This window comes from Micropterus salmoides, unplaced genomic scaffold (assembly GCF_014851395.1).
Source record: "Micropterus salmoides isolate LMB-PRFRI ecotype aquatic unplaced genomic scaffold, ASM1485139v1 Ms_hic_scaffold_18, whole genome shotgun sequence".
In the NCBI taxonomy this organism is placed as follows: Eukaryota; Metazoa; Chordata; class Actinopteri; order Centrarchiformes; family Centrarchidae; genus Micropterus; species Micropterus salmoides.
Genome location: NW_024040928.1, coordinates 21,227,721 through 21,245,593, shown reverse-complemented (window position 1 = coordinate 21,245,593; position 17,873 = coordinate 21,227,721). Strand labels below are relative to the sequence as shown.

Sequence of the window (17,873 nt, the reverse complement as noted above, 5' to 3'; positions counted from 1 at the left end):
TTCCTGTCTACTTCTCATTATTTCCTGTTTTTGTTTTGTTCCATTTAGTCCACTCAAACTGTAACCAGTCCATTTGATGGAGTGTTAAGATGTTTGTTGGCCAGTTGGCTTAGCTCCATCCTTAGCTAATGCCCTCTGTCCTGATTACATCATCTGTAAACAGCTCGCAATAACAAACAGCAGCCAAATGGTCTTTGTATAGGCTACATTGGTTTCCATTTGGCTAACTGTGTCATTTATAAGAAGCATGCATGTCTCTGTTTTTTTCACATCTATTTGTATAGGTCTGTATATTTATAAATACATTTTTTAAATTTAAATTCAATTTAAAAATAATGACAAATGGCACAAGCCATCAAATCCAAATACCTCTTTAAATTGCCAGCTTACTCTGACCAACAGTCAAAAAGCTCAAGTAATAAGTTTACAATGAGAAATAGAGCAATGTGTGCAACCTTTGGCATTTGTGAAGCTGCAACCTGCAAGCTGCAATCAATCAATCAATCAATTGGATCTAATACATTTTCTGTAATCCTCTCACTAACAGTAACTGCTTTTTTAAACATATTGTCTTTAACTGCTTGTGTTTGTGGGCAGAAGTCATAGTCATTAAAGGTTGTTTATGTGGTTCTAATCCAATACACGTCTTTTTGTCAAATTCAGCAAATATCTCTTCATGGTCCTCTAGCTGTCCGTTCTTTGTGTGCGCTGAAAAGAATACACAGCCCTGACTCTGTGAATAGGAAACAAAGATGGTTTAGACCAAGCTACACAACAGTATTCCTGCCATGATTTGTGTGTCAGCAAATGTTAAATGACTTGCCCACGGACATTCGGCTTACTTACTAGTTATGCTGTTGTTGTGATGTTTGGTATAGTAGGCGGAGAGGTGTGAGTATCACTGTTTGGAGCTGGTGTGCTGGCTCTGGGACCCTCTCGTCCTCTCTGCATGTTAACTTTGCAGCAGCAACTGTAGCAACTGTTTGCAAACCCACAACTTAGCATTAGTTACATTACCTGCTGTGTCGTTCCCCGGTGGTATTGAATTTCTCAGTATTGCATACCCCACCTTTTAACTGTTTGGGCTTGAGTCACAAATTGATAATTTATAACTTACTTGGCATATTTGAAATTAACTTGAAACTTGTAGATTTGTAGATGAGTCTAGGCTTCACAACTTTACAAAAGTTACAACATTTATTTCAAGATGTAGATGTATGTAAATAACTATATTGTCTATTGTTTATTGCTGTGGAGTGGAGATGATGTTACTGTGCTCTTTATGCTGGCAGCACGCCCGTCCAGGCCTTGGATGTGCGTTTCATATCTGTGTGTTTGCGTCCACAAACTGTTTGCTGTGTTGGATCTCTGGCCAGCAATATAAACACTACTTTATATCTTCTTCATGACAACACAACAACAGTAGTTTGTTAGTAACTATCTCAATGGACTTCCAGCTGACAATGAAAATCCTGTCATCTTGTATTTTTGGCTTCTTGTTTACCAAAACTTTTGCACTTCTTTAACTAATACTCATTTTATTGTCAACATGTGAGGTTTCAGTATTCTATTATTATGTTTGAGTTAGAATTCAGAGTTATACAGCAGTGATTGTGGTCTTCAAGAAAATGTACAGCATTAAATATTAAAGCTGATATAAGCTTTTAAAGGAACTATCCAACTTGTCTTGACATGGCATGCTTGGCTTATACTTGAGGCTAATGGATAGTTTCCCAGAAGCTTAATATTTTTCTTGGAAATGTCGAGTTGCCTCTGCCAAATATAGGTAGGCTGTTGCTTATCACAGCTTTCCACACTCTTCAGTAGAACTGACGTAGTGATACCAGTGGGTGAAAGTGTCCTGATTAGGTTTTATGGCCTCCGATTGAAATCCAAGACTGTTTTTTAATATTTAGCATCCGGCATACTGAACACAATTCATCGCTTGCTAATGCATGATGATATATGAATTTAAATTGCCCCTGTTTGTTTATTTTGTGTGCTCAACAGTTCATGTCCTCACAGTGGTGTTCATTAGGGACAGCGGTTGCTATACCCAGAGCAAACAAAGATTCAGCAATGGATCAGGCTTTAAAGTATAGCTGAGATGATCTGTCTACCCCAGGGCAAACGTACTAGCAAGATTAACTGATAGTTACTGCAAGTCGTATCTGCACTTAGCTTTGGCAGGTATGTCCTTTGATCAGCTTTCCCTTTTGATTAGGAGAGTTTCAGCCTATACTGTCTATTAAACACAGTATGTTAGCGTTTATGAACCACTGTTATGAAAAACAAGGGACACACACTGGCAGTAAACGGCATACCGCTTCTCTCAGTAGGGTAGTCTGTATGTGTGAACAGGTTATACACTTGGTGTCATTTGATCACTCTCTTGGTGGCTTGCTAGAGCAGTTGTGTGACGGCAGGTGATGACGTATTGGTGCTGTAATATTTACTGCATTGTGTAATAATTGGAGATGTAATGCAAAAGCATGGGGCACCATCTCAGTCATTAATGCTACTTTTTTCCCACTGCCTTTCTTACGGGGATACTGTAACACAATCATGTATCCTAAATGATAGACATAAAGAATTATTATGTTGTACTTCTCCCTATTTTCTTTTCCTCATAGCTGTTGGGTTGTCTGTAGTATGGTATGTGCTGTGCTATTGCAGTGAACCTGTTCACCAAATAACTCAAGTGTGCCGGTAAAGATAAATTGGCCAGAAAAGAACAACTAGCTGAAGACAAAATTTTGTCTTATCGCAGTTTTCCATAATATTACAGCTCTCAACAGACGTCCCCCACCTCACTAGTGCTACCAACATATCAGCACACCAGCCCGGTAAGCAGGGTTGGGATTATCTCGCTGACTTTCACCTTCAACAAATGTCCCAGGCTGAGCATACCTCTGCTGGCTGACAGGCCCAGGCTGCTGAAATATGATCAGCCCACAGTTGCATTGACAGTTTTTTGGGGTTGGGGGCTGGGTTTTGTGTGTCTGAACACATGCACGTGTGTGTAGGAGGGGTCCCACACACTCTTTTGTTTTCCTCTGAAAGCTGAGAAGAAGGAATGTCTGCCTCCCAGCTGTCCTCAGCAGTGAGGGTGATAGAAGAGAGAAGGGGGAAGCTCTATGTTCGCTAACATCCTCCCATCTGTTACTCGAGGGCAGAGTATGCATGTATGTGTGTATGCTTGTATCTTGGGGTTAGAAAGGGGGTCACACAATAGTGCTCCCCCCTTGCCCTCGCCCGCTTTGGCCTCTCATGCATATTTAACCCTTCAAATGCAAAGTTGTCTGTTGTCCTTTTCCGAGGCACGCTGCTTAAGTCTGTCACTGTGCCCCATCCCTCAGCAAGCGGGGACAATAGGGTGTAATAGCAGCACACGTGGCTTGCTTAATGCATTGCAACAGCAGGGGAGGAATGGGTGGGGAGATGGAGGATGTGCCTGTCTGTTTAGAGACTTCCTTCACACTGGGTGTATGCAGCATGTGTGTTTGTTTCTGTGTGTTTCAGCTGCAGGAAGAGATGTGACGGGTGGAACGCTAAGTTCTCTGGAAAGGCTCATTCGGAGGCCCACAGCTGTTTGACTCATGTTTTTTGGCAAAATTCCTGTTAGCTGGAGAAATGACACTGCTGGCTTTGGCACCAGTGTACAGTGGTTGGCCTTTTTTAAGTGTGTGTCGATTGAAATGAGTGCCCATCGCTCTGTCATACCCTTAACCACTCACGCACACTTTCACAACACAGAGAGGATGTCAGTGAGCAGCACTAACCTACCGTTTACAATGGCGCCTTGGGACACTTGCATCCTACACTTGCTTAGTGAGTAAACTGTCCGCCTGGATCTGTGTGTACTCTGGCTTTTGTATGAAATGTTCCGACACCACCCTCAAACTGCCTCCCTGTTCTTCATCCTCCTCCACCTCCTCCCCCCTTCTTCCTCAGTTATGTCCTTCCACCTTCCCCCAGGGGCCCTGGAGAACAACAGCGCTTTTTGGAAAAATGCTTTTCATGCTTTAAGGTTTCAGCTTTGCTCTACATTCTTTCTGCCCTTCAGTAATACAAGCCCATCTTTGAAAAGCTGTTCTTTTCCCACATTGTCTTTCCCATAACCTTTTCCCTAGTTCAACACAATCTGCTCTAGTTCTCTTTTGAGTCCAGCTGCTATGAGTGGACAGAATATGAAAGCAGAAATGAGTTTGACTGTGCGTCTGTGTCTCAGTGTTACAGTGTGACGACTTCTCTCCTCTCTCACAGGAGAACATGACACTGCCAGTATCGCTCACCTAGACATTAATCGTCCTATGTTACAGTCCCAACGTCACCCACCCAGCTCGGCGTCCAGAGTTGTGTCCCTTCATACTGTGTGAAGTTTCTCTCGCTGAAAGCTCATCTGTGATATTTGTGTATGTGTGAAAGAATGAAAGTGAGTGCAAGAAGCTTATTTTTCACTCATACTGTATACACTCCATATCACATTTTGCAGTTGCACTATAACTCACCTAATCATTTCTTGTTTATAGATTAAGTTACCAAATTATGTTTGATAAACATTTAGTCTCACTGGAATTGAAGCCAGATTAACATAAAATTTCATCATCATTCAAACTAGGCAACGATCCACAATAACATGACCGTGGCCATATCATGGCCCTTTGTTATGACCACCTGCTGGTCATAATGTTATGTCATAACGTTATGACCACCTGCTGGTCACGCTTTTGCCGGCAAAGCAGCCCTGACTCCACTGTGTATGCACTTTGACACTTTTCTACAGAACCAGCATCAACTTTAGTAGCTCGTCTGTTGGATCGGCAGACCACACAGGCCAGCCTTCGCTCCCCACATGTATCAGTGAGCCTTAGCCATCCATGATCCTGTCACCAGTTGACTGCTTTTCCTTCCTTGGACCACTTTCGATAGGTACTACTGACCACTACAGACAGTTTTGGAGATGCTCTGACCCAGTCGTCTATCACAATTTGGCCCTTGACAAAATTGCTCAAATCCTTATGCTTGCCCATTTTTCCTGCTTCTAACATATCAGCTTTGAGTTCGCAATGTTCACATGCTGCGTAATATCCTACCCATTGACAGGTGCCATGGTAACGAGACAATCAATGTTATTCACTTAACCTGTCAGTGGTCGTATGGCTGATCGGTTTATATCCTTTTATTAATGAAAATGATCATCAGCACCAAAAATGATGAAAGAAATTGCTTTTTTTATGCCTGTGTTAAATGTACACCCAGTTGCTTGTTTATTAGGTACACCTAGCTTAATCTAATACAGCCATAATACAACAGTCCTGCCTTAAATCCTACCTTCATGAACCTTCAGTTTTTGTTAAAACTCTTTACAGTGACATGCTAAATTTCAACTGTATGATCATTTTGGAGGCTGCACTTGGTGGTGCAGTTGTACTGCGTTTTACTGACAGTTGTTTGTATTATTCTTTCCACTCCATTTTATATTTGATTTGATTTGATACCTCTTGATTGTAAAATGTCAGCGAACAGTGAAAAATACCCAAGTTTCCAGAGTCCATGGCTGTGTCTTCAAATGCCTTGTTTTGACTGTCTAACAATTAAAAACCCAAATATATTAATTTTTATATCATCAGACTACTACTGAACGGATGTTAAAACTGTTTCAGTATAACGGTACTTCCTGAAAGGATTTTCATGGTTTGTAAAGAAGATGGATTTAACAAGACATTCTCTGGAGCTTCCAGTGATCTAGTGTAAGACTTTATAATCACAGCGTCCTTGCTGTTCCCTTCTCTCTCCATCTACCCAGGTTTCCTGTTTTCAGGTACACTGTCAGCTGTCCAACAAAGGCAAAAATGCCCCAAAATCTTAGAAGAAGAGCACCTGCGATCCACCAATGGCAGAAATAAGTTGCAAACCCTCCTGTTATTTCCACCACTACCCCACCGTTGGCTCTGCCGCACTGCAATGCACTGCACTCTAATAACAACAGCTTGGCCAAAAATCCCATGGATTAGCGGGAGAGACAGGGGAACGTGGCAAAAAACAAAAACACCCTCAGCCCAAAAATGATAGCACCTCATCAAAAACAACAATAACAGAGGGCTTGGAGAGAGGCCAAAAAAAGGAACAAAAACATATTTACCAGACCAAAGAGAGCACCATCATCCCCTCGGTCTTTAGCCTAATCCAATGCACAATCCCCCTTAGCATACATTCACATACACAAATTCCCCTGATTCTCGAAACACTTGAACACCCACACTTACACTGGAAAACACACCTTCTTTTATGTCCTGTTGTTCTATAGAGCGACCAAACAGCTGGTTGCAGAAGTCATCAGTATCTGATCTGCTTTAGTGCGCTCCCAGCTTGTAATAGAGGATAATTAGAATTTTAATTTGCCTGGGCAAAGAGAGCTGAAACCCAACACCCCCCCCCCCTTTGTTTTCCTCAATCCAACCCCCTCCAGCTCTTAGCGGGCGAGTGCCATCGGTAACAGATGGGGAAAGGGAGATATTCACAGCTAGGCAGCCACTTCAGAGCTAGTCAGTCCCCCATGGTCTGAGCCTCCACCGGCACAGCCTTAAGGCATTGGGTGTTGGGATTAACAATCAGTCTCATGGGCCCTGTGTCCTGGCCCAGTCCTCCCTCTACATGAGGAGTTCCTCCAGCCTTTTAGCAATTAAGCTCTTTGATCAGCTTATAGTTGTGTGCCCAGAAGATTTATAATAGCGTCAACCTTTTTATATGTCCACTTCTTTTATTTAACTCTCTATTGCAAAGCAAACATGGGATGATCTCTGACACATCTTTTAAACACTAGTGTGCCAGGCAATTTTGTAATTTCTGAATTAATGCAATTATGCTTTTCCTACCCGCTCATTCCACTATCTTTCACAAGACACGTGTGACTCTGTTTTAGTCATTATTGTCATTTCTCAAAAACCTGTTCTCTTGCGCAAACTCTTAACATCAGACCAGTGGGAGAACAGCTTGTGTTTAACTGTGACTCATTCCCTTCCTCATAAGCACAAAACGTGGCGTGCTGAAATCCACTCTGTGTGTGTGTGTGTGTGTGTGTGTGTGTGTGTGTGTGTGTGTGTGTGGGCTCAGAGGGCGATTGAAAAGGGAGAGACAGCAAAGGTTAGAAATCCTTACCACTCTGCCATCTCTGGCCTCATTCATTCCTATAACAGAGACTCTCGTTTGTGCTTGCCCAACCCAAAGTGTGGTATGTTCTGTAGCTGATGGCTGCCTCCTCTTCCCATTGTTTGTTCTACATAGCCTCTCCCTCACACGCAGAACTATTGGTCAACCTGCCATGACATGTCTGCTTTTGCCTTGCAATTGCTCAGGGCCACAGTGCGCCATGATACTGACGTTTTTCTCTCTCTCTTTCTCCCCTCCCCCCTCTCTTTCTGCCTGTTTATCTGATGAGGAATACCTTTTCCCATCACTGTCTTTCTCTCGTGTTTTGTTTCTCAGTTGCTTAATCTCCTCATTACTTTCTAGCCTCACATTTCTGTTTCCTGGTGAGTTGCAAAAGCCGTACAAATGCTTTGATGTTGAAAATATTTATATATTTGTCTCATTTGTAATTTTTAATGCCATCTAACCACACAGCCAGTTGTGTAAGTGCAGTAGGTGCAAATGACATTTGGAAAACCCAGATGATGGAACTGTCAGGTTTGCACAGGAAAAACAAGGTTTTCCTGGCGTGAGAGGAAGAGCCTGGTTTCAAAATGGACATTTTACTGGCTTCATGGCTTGTCAAGACTGACTCTGACTTAAACAACCTCTGTGCCCCGATCTCTCTGTAAGATATTCCTCGACTGGGTTAAGCCTGACACTGTCACTGTTTCTTAGCGCATTATCAACTGATCCCATGCTAATGCAGTGACGTTCATTGTAGGTTTAACAAGAATATAAACAGCTGATTTGCTTAAAGCTACAAGAAACACTGTATGTAAAATTATGCTGATGAGGAGCTAGATTATGTTGTATGTTCTTCCTACTGGAGCTGAGTCTCTGGTCTCTTCAGTGTTACCCTCCTCCAGCAGTTCACACTTTGTGCTCTGATCTGGTCAGACTTTTGTGTGAAAGAAGCCTTTGTTACTTAAGTTTTCTGGTATTGGCAAGGCAAGTTTTAAATATGGTATGGTATTAATAATATAGAAAAATATTACTGTATACTTTTTTTATATGAAAAGGAATATAAAATACTTAACTATGCACATGCCTTTTATTTCTAAGACAATCCTGCAGATAAGAAAGCAATTCAAAATCAAAAGATGATGAATACCTTTAACACTAATCTGTTTTCTACAGTCATATTGACTGCCTTGCTGCGCACCACAAAAGATCTTAACAGTGGTCGTTGGCTAGAGGCTATTGTCTTAAACTGCCCCCTTAGGCCTTTTTGTCTCCCGCTGCCTCCCAGTATGGGGTCGTCAATTAATCACTTTTACCACCACCCCCATTAACACAATCTCCTCCTCAGAGGGCCTTCAGTTGCCCTGAAGCAGCTCAGTGAACAACTGCTCAGGTCATGGTGTCAAATGGCATCCAGAAATCTGGGTTTGGAGGTAGTGTTGGTGCCGGTGAGAGAAAAAAGCATGGATGTGTTTGAGTGAGAAGGATTAATTCTGCTTTAACACACAAACCTTGCTTATGTTGTATCATATTAAACACAACTTCAGCTTGGGTTTGAGACATTAAACCAGACTGTTAGCTGAATCCTGGGTAATCAAAATAAGTAATTTGATGAAGTCGAACTTTCACTACTTTGACTATTTTACAGGCTAAACAATAAAGCGATTTAATCAAGAAGATAATCAGCAGATGAGTTGATAATGAAAAGAATAATTAGTTGTAGTACTATAACACATTATCTTGGGAAAGAGAAAGATAGAGCTTGAGTAGGCCAGCGCTGACCTTCAGTATATTCAGTAGTTGTTGTATCATAACTATAGTTTGAGAATCAGAATCCGCTTTATTTGCCAGGTATGGGTACAATGCTCACAATGTGCTTACTTATACAATAACACAATAATACAGTAATAAAATCAAACACAGGCTACAGTATAGAGAACACGTATATACACACTATAACAAAACAGACAGATATAGTATACCTGCGGTAAGCCGTGTTAGCACTTCTTATACACACACCAAATCTGTCCCCAGCTGAATTCAGTAACACACCCTTTGGTATCACACGACTTAGTCCTGGGAGTGTCTTTGTTTGTGGGTGTTGACTTTGTTTCGCGTGTGTGTGTGTGTGCGTGCGGTTGAGTAGGTCGCTCGCGCATTTGAGTGTTTGCATTTAATCTTGTGCTGCCAGCTTAGAGCGACGTTTCTCCCCGGAGATTAGAGGATGTTAGCAGCACGGCTGTGGAAATAGTCTCTCTTTCAATCTCTAAAAACACACACACACACACACACACACACACACACACACACACACACACAGGCAAGACAAAGTGGCTGCTTGCAATGTTGGTGTGTTTGTTTATGTCAAGCAAGTGATAACACCCTGCAATATACCTTGACTAATATGATTTTTATAAATACTAGACCAAGGATTAAATAATGAGCCATATGGTCGTTAGTGTTGATGACATTATTAGTGATCTTTATTGTGGGGGTGTTTTCATTGTACTTGTGTCTGTGTGCATTGTATAACTCCTTTTAATAGATCACACAGAGAAGATGTACAGATAAAACGCCGAAAATCTTTCACTTATTATGACTAGCTTATATAAAATGGTCCAGGTGGGTTTTAAGTTTTGAGTTAGTATGGAGACATTTCCACTGAAGCCAAGCACACATTCTTGCTCATCCACTTTTAGCCAAATCAGCAGTATTAAAATTGGTATGTCTCTATCACTGGATTCTACCATTCTGTGTTGAAGCTCAATAACTCTGAAAGTAAACTCAGGCTCCTTCTGTCATGGCTCAGTTTACACAGGTGTTGTAATGTTGTGTCCGACTGGCTGGATTTGGACACTCATGTGTGTGTGTGTGTGTGTGTGTGTGTGTGTGTGTGTGTGTGTGTGTGTGTGTGTGTGTGTGTGTGTGTGTGTGTGTGGCACAAATTTGCTCTTGTACAGCGATGAAAAGCACACTCAGACACAGGGGCTGGTGTGACACTGTAACATTATAGATGGAGCATTGGAAGGTGGATCAAAGCCCAATTAACTTCAGGTCTTCTGCCTTATCCTGTCTTTACTGGCTGGCTTAGAGCTTCAAGTCTGTCATTAGAGCCAAGTAAATGAGCCTCGCTTAAGATCCTGTCTCACCGCCTGATAGATAGACCCAATGCTGGCGTGGGATGAAGACAGTTTAATGACCACGAGATAATCTGGAGAAATTAGATCTATATGAAGCTCCTTGCGACATTTTAATCCACTATAGTATTCTCTGTACTGCACAGCATGGCTGTCATCCCCTAACTTGTCATGATGATATAGTGCTTCTCCCATGACTGTGCAAAATGCAGTCTAGTTTCAAGTAACGATACCTTTGAGCTTTAATTATCAGCTCAACCTGTCAACTTGACAGAGTTTCCCTGTTAAAAGTTGTTTGACCCAGTGGCAGCTGCCTGCAGAGGAGACCAGCAGACGGTTTATTTCATCATAATGATAGAACAGCAGCAGCAACAACATTAATGTAATATCCAACCTTTAGAGTCACTGGAAAACTATAATCAGTGTTATCTATTAGACTGTGATGGAGTCAGCCATAACAAGCACCATTCATGATCGTAAATACCCTGTTTATTTGACTTAATATTGGTACATTATTCTTCAAAGAATCAGGCCACATGTTTGACATATTGTCCTTGTTTCCCCAGTAATACACAGAACTACATGCATAAATTGAATATTAAGATGCTTTAGATCCTGTCTACAGGCAGTTTCTAACTCTACAAAATTTACTTAAAACCCTTTTTATATTTACGTTGACCTTACATTATTAAAATATGGTTCAGGATCCCCAATTTGCTTGTGGTTCCTGGCATGAGCAGTAAATGACCATATAAGTGCAGCCTAGGACCTGAGAAAGAAGCTTAATATCTTATTATTGTCCTGCTCATAAAGCAAACCCTGAAGGGCTTCTATCACTTAAGCCTTAAAGCAGCCAACTAATTCTTATTCTCTTCCCTTGTTTATGTACCTTTAGGTTGTGCGCGGCCACCTGGCGTGCAGCACGGAGACCTGCTGAACCAGACCGAAGCCAACCGGGGTTCTTTTCCCCCGGGTACCCTGCTGACTTATGGCTGTGAGCCTGGCTACACTGCAGATGGACCCACCAGCATCATTTGTACCAGCTCCGGAGCGTGGTCCCATCAACCTCCACACTGCATCAGAAGCATCGGTGAGCCAGACTCAGAAATACATACAGTATCTCACACAAGTGAGTACACTCCTCACATTTTTGTAAATATTTGATTATCTTTTCATGTGACAGCACTGAAATTTACACTGTATTTTGTACAATGTAAATTTGTTACAGCAGGGAACACTGGGAAAGTTCACCCAAAAATATGAGCATTTAAACCACAGTAATCAAACCTGACCACAGGTGGAAATAATGGCAAACACATTTTCGGTACATAACAACAGCCACAGCTCTTAAAATCTCTATTGTCTCTTCCTCTTCCCAGTGTGTTCACCCCCCACTGAACCAGAGAACGGGGGCTACCGCTGTCACCCGTCTCCCTGCCACAGCCTCACCCAGAAGACTGTTATCGAGTACTTCTGTGACGAGGGCTACGCTCTTAAGGGCGACTACAAGTTCCTCACCTGCCAGAACGGCGAGTGGGATGGTCCCATGCAGATCAGCTGCCGACTCACACAGGGTCTGTCGCCTCAGCTAACTTTAATCTTTATTAGATCTTTCTGAGGACAAAGCACAACCTTACGCAGGAAATGTAAATCAAAATCTGTGAACCACATTTTCACTTTCTCTCTGTCTTCTCGTTTCCCTCAGACAAGGAGCCGAGCTCTCCACTGGGTATACCAGCTCTGTCTATTGTGGCGTCCACAGCTAGTTCCGTGGCTCTCATCCTGCTTTTAGTGGTGCTGTTTGTTCTCGTACAGCCCAAACTCAAGTCCTTCCATCACAGCAGGTAAGATACACACGCACACACCCACACAGTCAAAGTCAATTCAATAAAATATCATCATCATCATCATCATTCTTTGAGACCACATTTCCCCTTACTTTTTCTCGTTAAGAGAATGTTTATGCTTCAATGTTGCTCTGTGTGCATTTTGTTTTCTTCTTCACTTTACTGAACAATGTGAACATGTGGAAACATTTTTCAATCAACCTTTTGCTTATTTAAAAACCTATTGTTGCCAGAAACTCTTGAAGTTATAGTTCTGCTTGCTCTGGAAGAACACTGCCCTTTTGTATGCGGTAGTGTAAAACCACCTCCCAGTATGTCACAAAGTAACGCAGCAGATACAGCTATTAATCCCTTCCTTGTGTCGACACACCTATTATTCAGACGTTTTGATAGAAACTGGTTTTATAAACTAGTTGTCTATGTAAGATGCGCAAGACCTGCCAGCTAGTTTTACAAGTTGGCATATCTTAAATATTTGAGAAATGAAAGTAAGAGTAAAACATAGGAGTTTATCCCATCATAGTCACAAATCACCTCTGTGGCTCTGTGATAAAAAGGCCAGAATGATTTGATCTAATGCTCATTGGCACTCTTGTTGATTGTGAAGTGGGCCAGAGGGCTTAGTGCAGCCTGCAATAAAGGGACTGTCAACGCTAATCACCTCCTCTCAGAGGTTGTGCTTCAGCATGCAACACACATGACTGCATCATGCTTATCAAGCTGAGCCTGGTGTCGTGATCCACCTTGACTTCACTTGTCTTTCTGTCCGTCTCACTTTCTCTTTGTCTCTGTCCATCAGGAGGGAGCAGGGAATCTCAGGCCAGCCCAGCTCCGTCATGGTGGAGGGCGTCCAGGTGGCACTGCCCTCATATGAAGAGGCTGTATACGGAAGCAGTGGACCCTGTGGTGCGTCTGGTCCTCCTCCTTCTCCCCCACCTCCTCCGGGTCCCCCAGAGTCTCGAGTCCCGATCGTGCTCTCTGAGGGGCTTCCTCAGGGAGCCACGGGAGGCCAAGGCCCCAGCAGAACCCGCCACCACAGAGACTTAGACTTCTGTCTCCCATCCACATCCTCCTCATCATCCTTCTCCTCCCGCCGTTTAGCAGAGACGGTTCTGGTTCATCAGGCCCCGTCTTCCTCCTCCTCTTCGTCATCATCATGGGCTAGAGAGCACCCTGGGGGTGCATGCGCAGGCCCCCTACCGCTCCGTAGAGACTCTGAGAGTAGCGACCAGCACAGTCTGCTTTCTGTCACTTCTACAGATGAGTTTTCTGATGGTAAGAGGAAACGGTCTGTGTTATTCCACATATTTGCTTCATAACAAGGAGAGCCTGACGGGTACCAATATGTCAGGTTGATTTACTTATTTTAACATAACATACATTTTTGGTAGGAATTTCTAAATAATTAAACCAAGGTATAATACAACTCAGAACAGTAAACAGTTTTTCAAGGTTTTCCAAACACATCTTTTCATACATATCAACACTTGTTATTTCTTAGCTTGCAGACATTTACAGTAGTAGGTGAGCAAATATCTGCAGATCCGTCTAGCTCTAATAACAACAAACAAAGTCGCGTATACGCAACTTTTTACTCTTTTTCAAGGGCTGGTGAAGGAAAAAAAACACCTGTCAAAAGTAATTTCATTGATCTCATAATCAATACTTTTTAATAAATATGTCAACCCATTTATTTTGTTATTTATTGTATAGATTTGGGTACTGCTCAAAATATTCAATAAAGCAGGTTTAATTAAAAGCTTGCACTCTCTTCACCTAAACATTTCAACTTACCCTGCATGAAGTCGTAAAACGGTGGGGAATGTTTAGACTCTACTGGTTTTTGTGGAGAATTGTGTTACAAATAGTCACTCAGGAGCCTGTGAATACAACCTGTTTGTTAAGATCTCAACCAGACAATGTGTTCAGTAGACAACAGGGACAAAATTGAGAAAAGGCCAAGGCAATAACTTTTCATGATTTAAACACACTTGAAATCCCAGTTACAGGTAAATGTTTTTGATGATGTAGTGGATTGCATGACTGTGTGGTGGCAAGACAGCTGACTCTAGCGCTGCTTCTCTTTTCTAATGTGTCTGTTCTGTTCCACCTGCAGATATTCCCCTGTTGAAGGAAGCATGAAGCCTGCCAGCCTGCCATCAGCAGCAGACCCCCTATTTCCCTATCTCTCACTGCTGACCAGGACTGACTGTGGCTGTCAACCTTCTTCTCCCCGGACTCCCCTCAGCAGCCAGCAGAGAAAAGACTAGAACTATTCCCATTCCCCGATGCAACCTTTTCTGCCATTACTACCCATGCAGAGCAAAGCCAACAGCCAATACTCACTACATCACAAGCAATGATGAAGCACCACTGGATCTAGCTACTGGATCAAACTAAAGACAAGCCAGACAAACAAAGTGGTGCCAGCTCAACATAAATCATGTAGATTCTCTGTACATGAGTAAAACATACATACTGAGTCAAGGTTGTGTACTATAGGCTATGTATTACCTTACACTTGCCTCCTCCCAGGTGTAGTTCTCTATATTAACATTGCTCACAGAGGCTTCATTGGAAAAGGCTATAGCAATCAAGACACGTCGACTCTGTCTGGGATTACTGCGGATAAAAAAATAAAATAACTTGTGATGTTTGCTCCTGACGCTGTGGCGCTAAGAATCAGAATTGTCTTCCCGCTGTACTTGAAAAGTTGTGAGTGACGACTGGGTTTCTGCAACCCGCTTTGTGAATGCTGCATGTTGTTTTTAGTTATTGCTGTCACAGCACGGTGGCCCACTCTGAATGAAGCATGAAGCCCGCTCTCTCTCTCTCTCTCACTCTCTGTCGCTCTCGCTCTCTCTCTTGCTGTCTGTGTCCTGGTGGCGTCTAGCATATGGATTAGTGGGATTGAGAACCACTTCACATGAGCTAAAAGCAGGGTGCGGCTTTCACATATATAAAAATCACATATATTAAAAAAAACCCTGCTCCTTTCCTTTCTGTTGCCAGCTGCACCCATTATCTTGAAGGTGCTTCTTCTGTCGCATGAGTGGGATTGAATGGTGCTTTGGTTCCAGGACTCTGTTATACATCTTTCCTTGTATAAATGGAAGGAGACTTAATGTCACATTTTGTCTAAAAGCTAAGGAGAGCATTTTCTTTAAACACAGTGATTGGGCACATGACTGAATTTCAGGGTTCAATTTTCTTCCCACTCTATTTATTGTTTGGTGTGTGGCTCGGTTTGCTTTTAGTTGCTGAATCTGAGTGTGTGTGTGTGTGTGTGTGTGTGTTTGAGCATCTTTGTGTGTCAGTTAGGCAGAAGAGGACATGTCCTCATAAGGCAGGCCTCGATGCAGCCATTTTCTGATTTGCCTCTCTTAAGATCAGAGACTGGCTTTACAATGTCCCTGTCTTTCACCACAGGAAAGTATCCCTCCCTCTGAACAAGTCACATGAACAAACTAGAGTCACATCAGGCAACGGGTCCACTACACAATGTGTGTATTATTCATCTGCTCTCAAGCTAGAATATTTATCCTTTTCTGCTGAATGGCTCCTTAGAGGAAATGGCTCTCACCCACTTTCACACTGTACCGAAGACTCTCCACTCTTGTGCATTACTGACACAACTGCAACTGGTTGCAGTGAAATTATAAAGTTTTGTTATATAGCACCCCACCCCCACCACGTACACTCATTCACCCTTCTTATACCAAGTGCAAATTTAAGAGAGAAGCGTGTTATTTTGTGAGAAATCATCCTCTGTTTTCATTGCCACTTGAAAGGCCTTGGTGGTTGAGCTGGTCACCCTGGAAACAGCATGACTCCGAAGGATCCTAAGAATTACTTTTCAAGCTTAACTGCTGGGGTAAAAAAAAACCTTCTGCAGTTCTGTTCTCCGCTTTATTTGGCATTTGTGGCTGTCTGTCATTGTCAACGGCTACTTTATTAATGCAAACAGAATGTTGCCTTAGACTTGTACATTTTCTTTTTTTGTTTTTGGGATGTATAATCTTAAGCCTCCGCATTGGTTGCTTTACAGTATTGCAACGTGTTCTGTTTTCCCAATGGCCTTACTCTGTTCTTTTCTATTCTATGCATACAACTGTCTTTGTGTATTTATCAGAGTTTACTTTTGTTGTGGACACAACTCAACGGATGTCCATCTTTCTCTGTCCTTCCCTTAGCTTTTCCAGCTACTGTGGTGATGATGATGATGATGATGATGAAGAACCTATAAGCACCTATATTTCACTATCCCTTTGCTTGTCTTTTGCTACAAGGCATTAAAATATTATTGGATTGAAAAGAAAAAAAATGAAATTAACTGCGTTCAGAAGCACTGTTGTACGGTGTTGCTTCCCTGACAATAACAGGTTTCAAAAAGTACACATCTTGATTCTTAGTTTCAATGCTTTCAGCTTTGGTTTTTCCTCTGTACATGGCAGTGGGTGTGAAGATAGTAATTTAATATTTGTATAAAGTTTAATTTAATTTTACAGTGTGTATATAACTTTCTAATTAAAGCTTTCTTTTGAATGTGGACGACTATGGGTCATTATTTAAGCCAATGTCAGACTGTTCCTTCTCTGTGTTACTGTGTGATTTTTGGAATATGTTGATCTAACTGTCACAAAATATACATTTTCAGACTCAGAGTTAGTTCTATATTATATGTCAAGACATTTCCAGTACTTGTAAACCAAGCAACATGCATCTGCTTGTATCAGTGAAGATTAATTCCATTTTCCAGTTTAGCTTAGCTGTAGTATCTTTTAAACTTCTTCTCAAAGCCAATTTAGTATGCTTGCAGTGGATCTTTCTGGCTCATTTATTGTGTCCTTTGTCCTGCTGTTATACTGTTTTTGGCTCATAGTCCGATAAAGCGATATCTACTGTACAGAATGTGATTTAATTCTTCCTCCCTGTAGAGTATTATAGTGTCTGAGCGACACTTTGTGGTAACAATTAGAAACTGCACTAATAGAAACTCGTAATATTCGGCCAGACATACAAGACATTTTGATTCGGCGGATGAGTGACGTCATTTTCGGGAAACCTACACACCGCACTTCCGCTTTTTTCGTATTCTGCAGGTCTTTGTGAACATTGTCAGTACCAGATATTGTTGAAAGTGTGCTTGCTTGTTAGTTGCGGGAAATAGATATTAGAGACAAAAGACATGATGTAAAGAATTAAAACATAAGGGCCATCGGGAGCAGGATTAAAGAGCACACTGGAATAACGTTATGGTGGAAGTGGACAAGGCAGATGATGTTTGGTCAGTTTCATAAGGTCGTGACTGATGGGAAAATGGAACATCTGACAAACTTTACTACTACTTTGTGTACAAAAGATAAGGCAAAAATGTCTTGAAATCGTGGCTTGAAATACTGAGCACACAATAGACAAAAATTAACGCTTTCATGCATGACGTCCACTACAATGGACTGATATTTGGAAGCCATTTTGAGCCATTTTATAGTACCATGTCCTACCTACTACCTATGCAACCACCAAGTGGCAGAACCCCAAAGCGTTTGGTTGTACCATTTGATTTTTATGTTTTACATCTCTGTTATTTTGATATAGTGCATCATAAGGAGGGAAGTAGAGATGCACCAAGCTCAGCAATAACTCTAAATCCTTTTATCCTCAGGAAATAAGACTAGTAAAAAAAAATATTTTTTAATTACAGATTTTAATTATATATTTCTTGTACATTTTA

The 17,873-nt window shown here is 41.8% G+C and overlaps 1 protein-coding gene across 1 annotated transcript in view; it reads left to right on the top strand.

Moving 5' to 3' along the window:
• susd6 (sushi domain containing 6) overlaps positions 1-16,690 on the top strand; it is a 30,976-nt gene extending 14,286 nt beyond the window's left edge. Inside the window, exons 3-7 of the mRNA XM_038726284.1 lie at positions 11,188-11,382; positions 11,672-11,866; positions 11,998-12,136; positions 12,939-13,414; positions 14,256-16,690. Coding sequence (XP_038582212.1) covers positions 11,188-11,382; positions 11,672-11,866; positions 11,998-12,136; positions 12,939-13,414; positions 14,256-14,281 — 1,031 coding nt within the window. The 3' untranslated portion in view covers positions 14,282-16,690. The remainder of the gene's footprint in view (positions 1-11,187; positions 11,383-11,671; positions 11,867-11,997; positions 12,137-12,938; positions 13,415-14,255) is intronic.
• Positions 16,691-17,873: the final 1,183 nt, after the last annotated feature.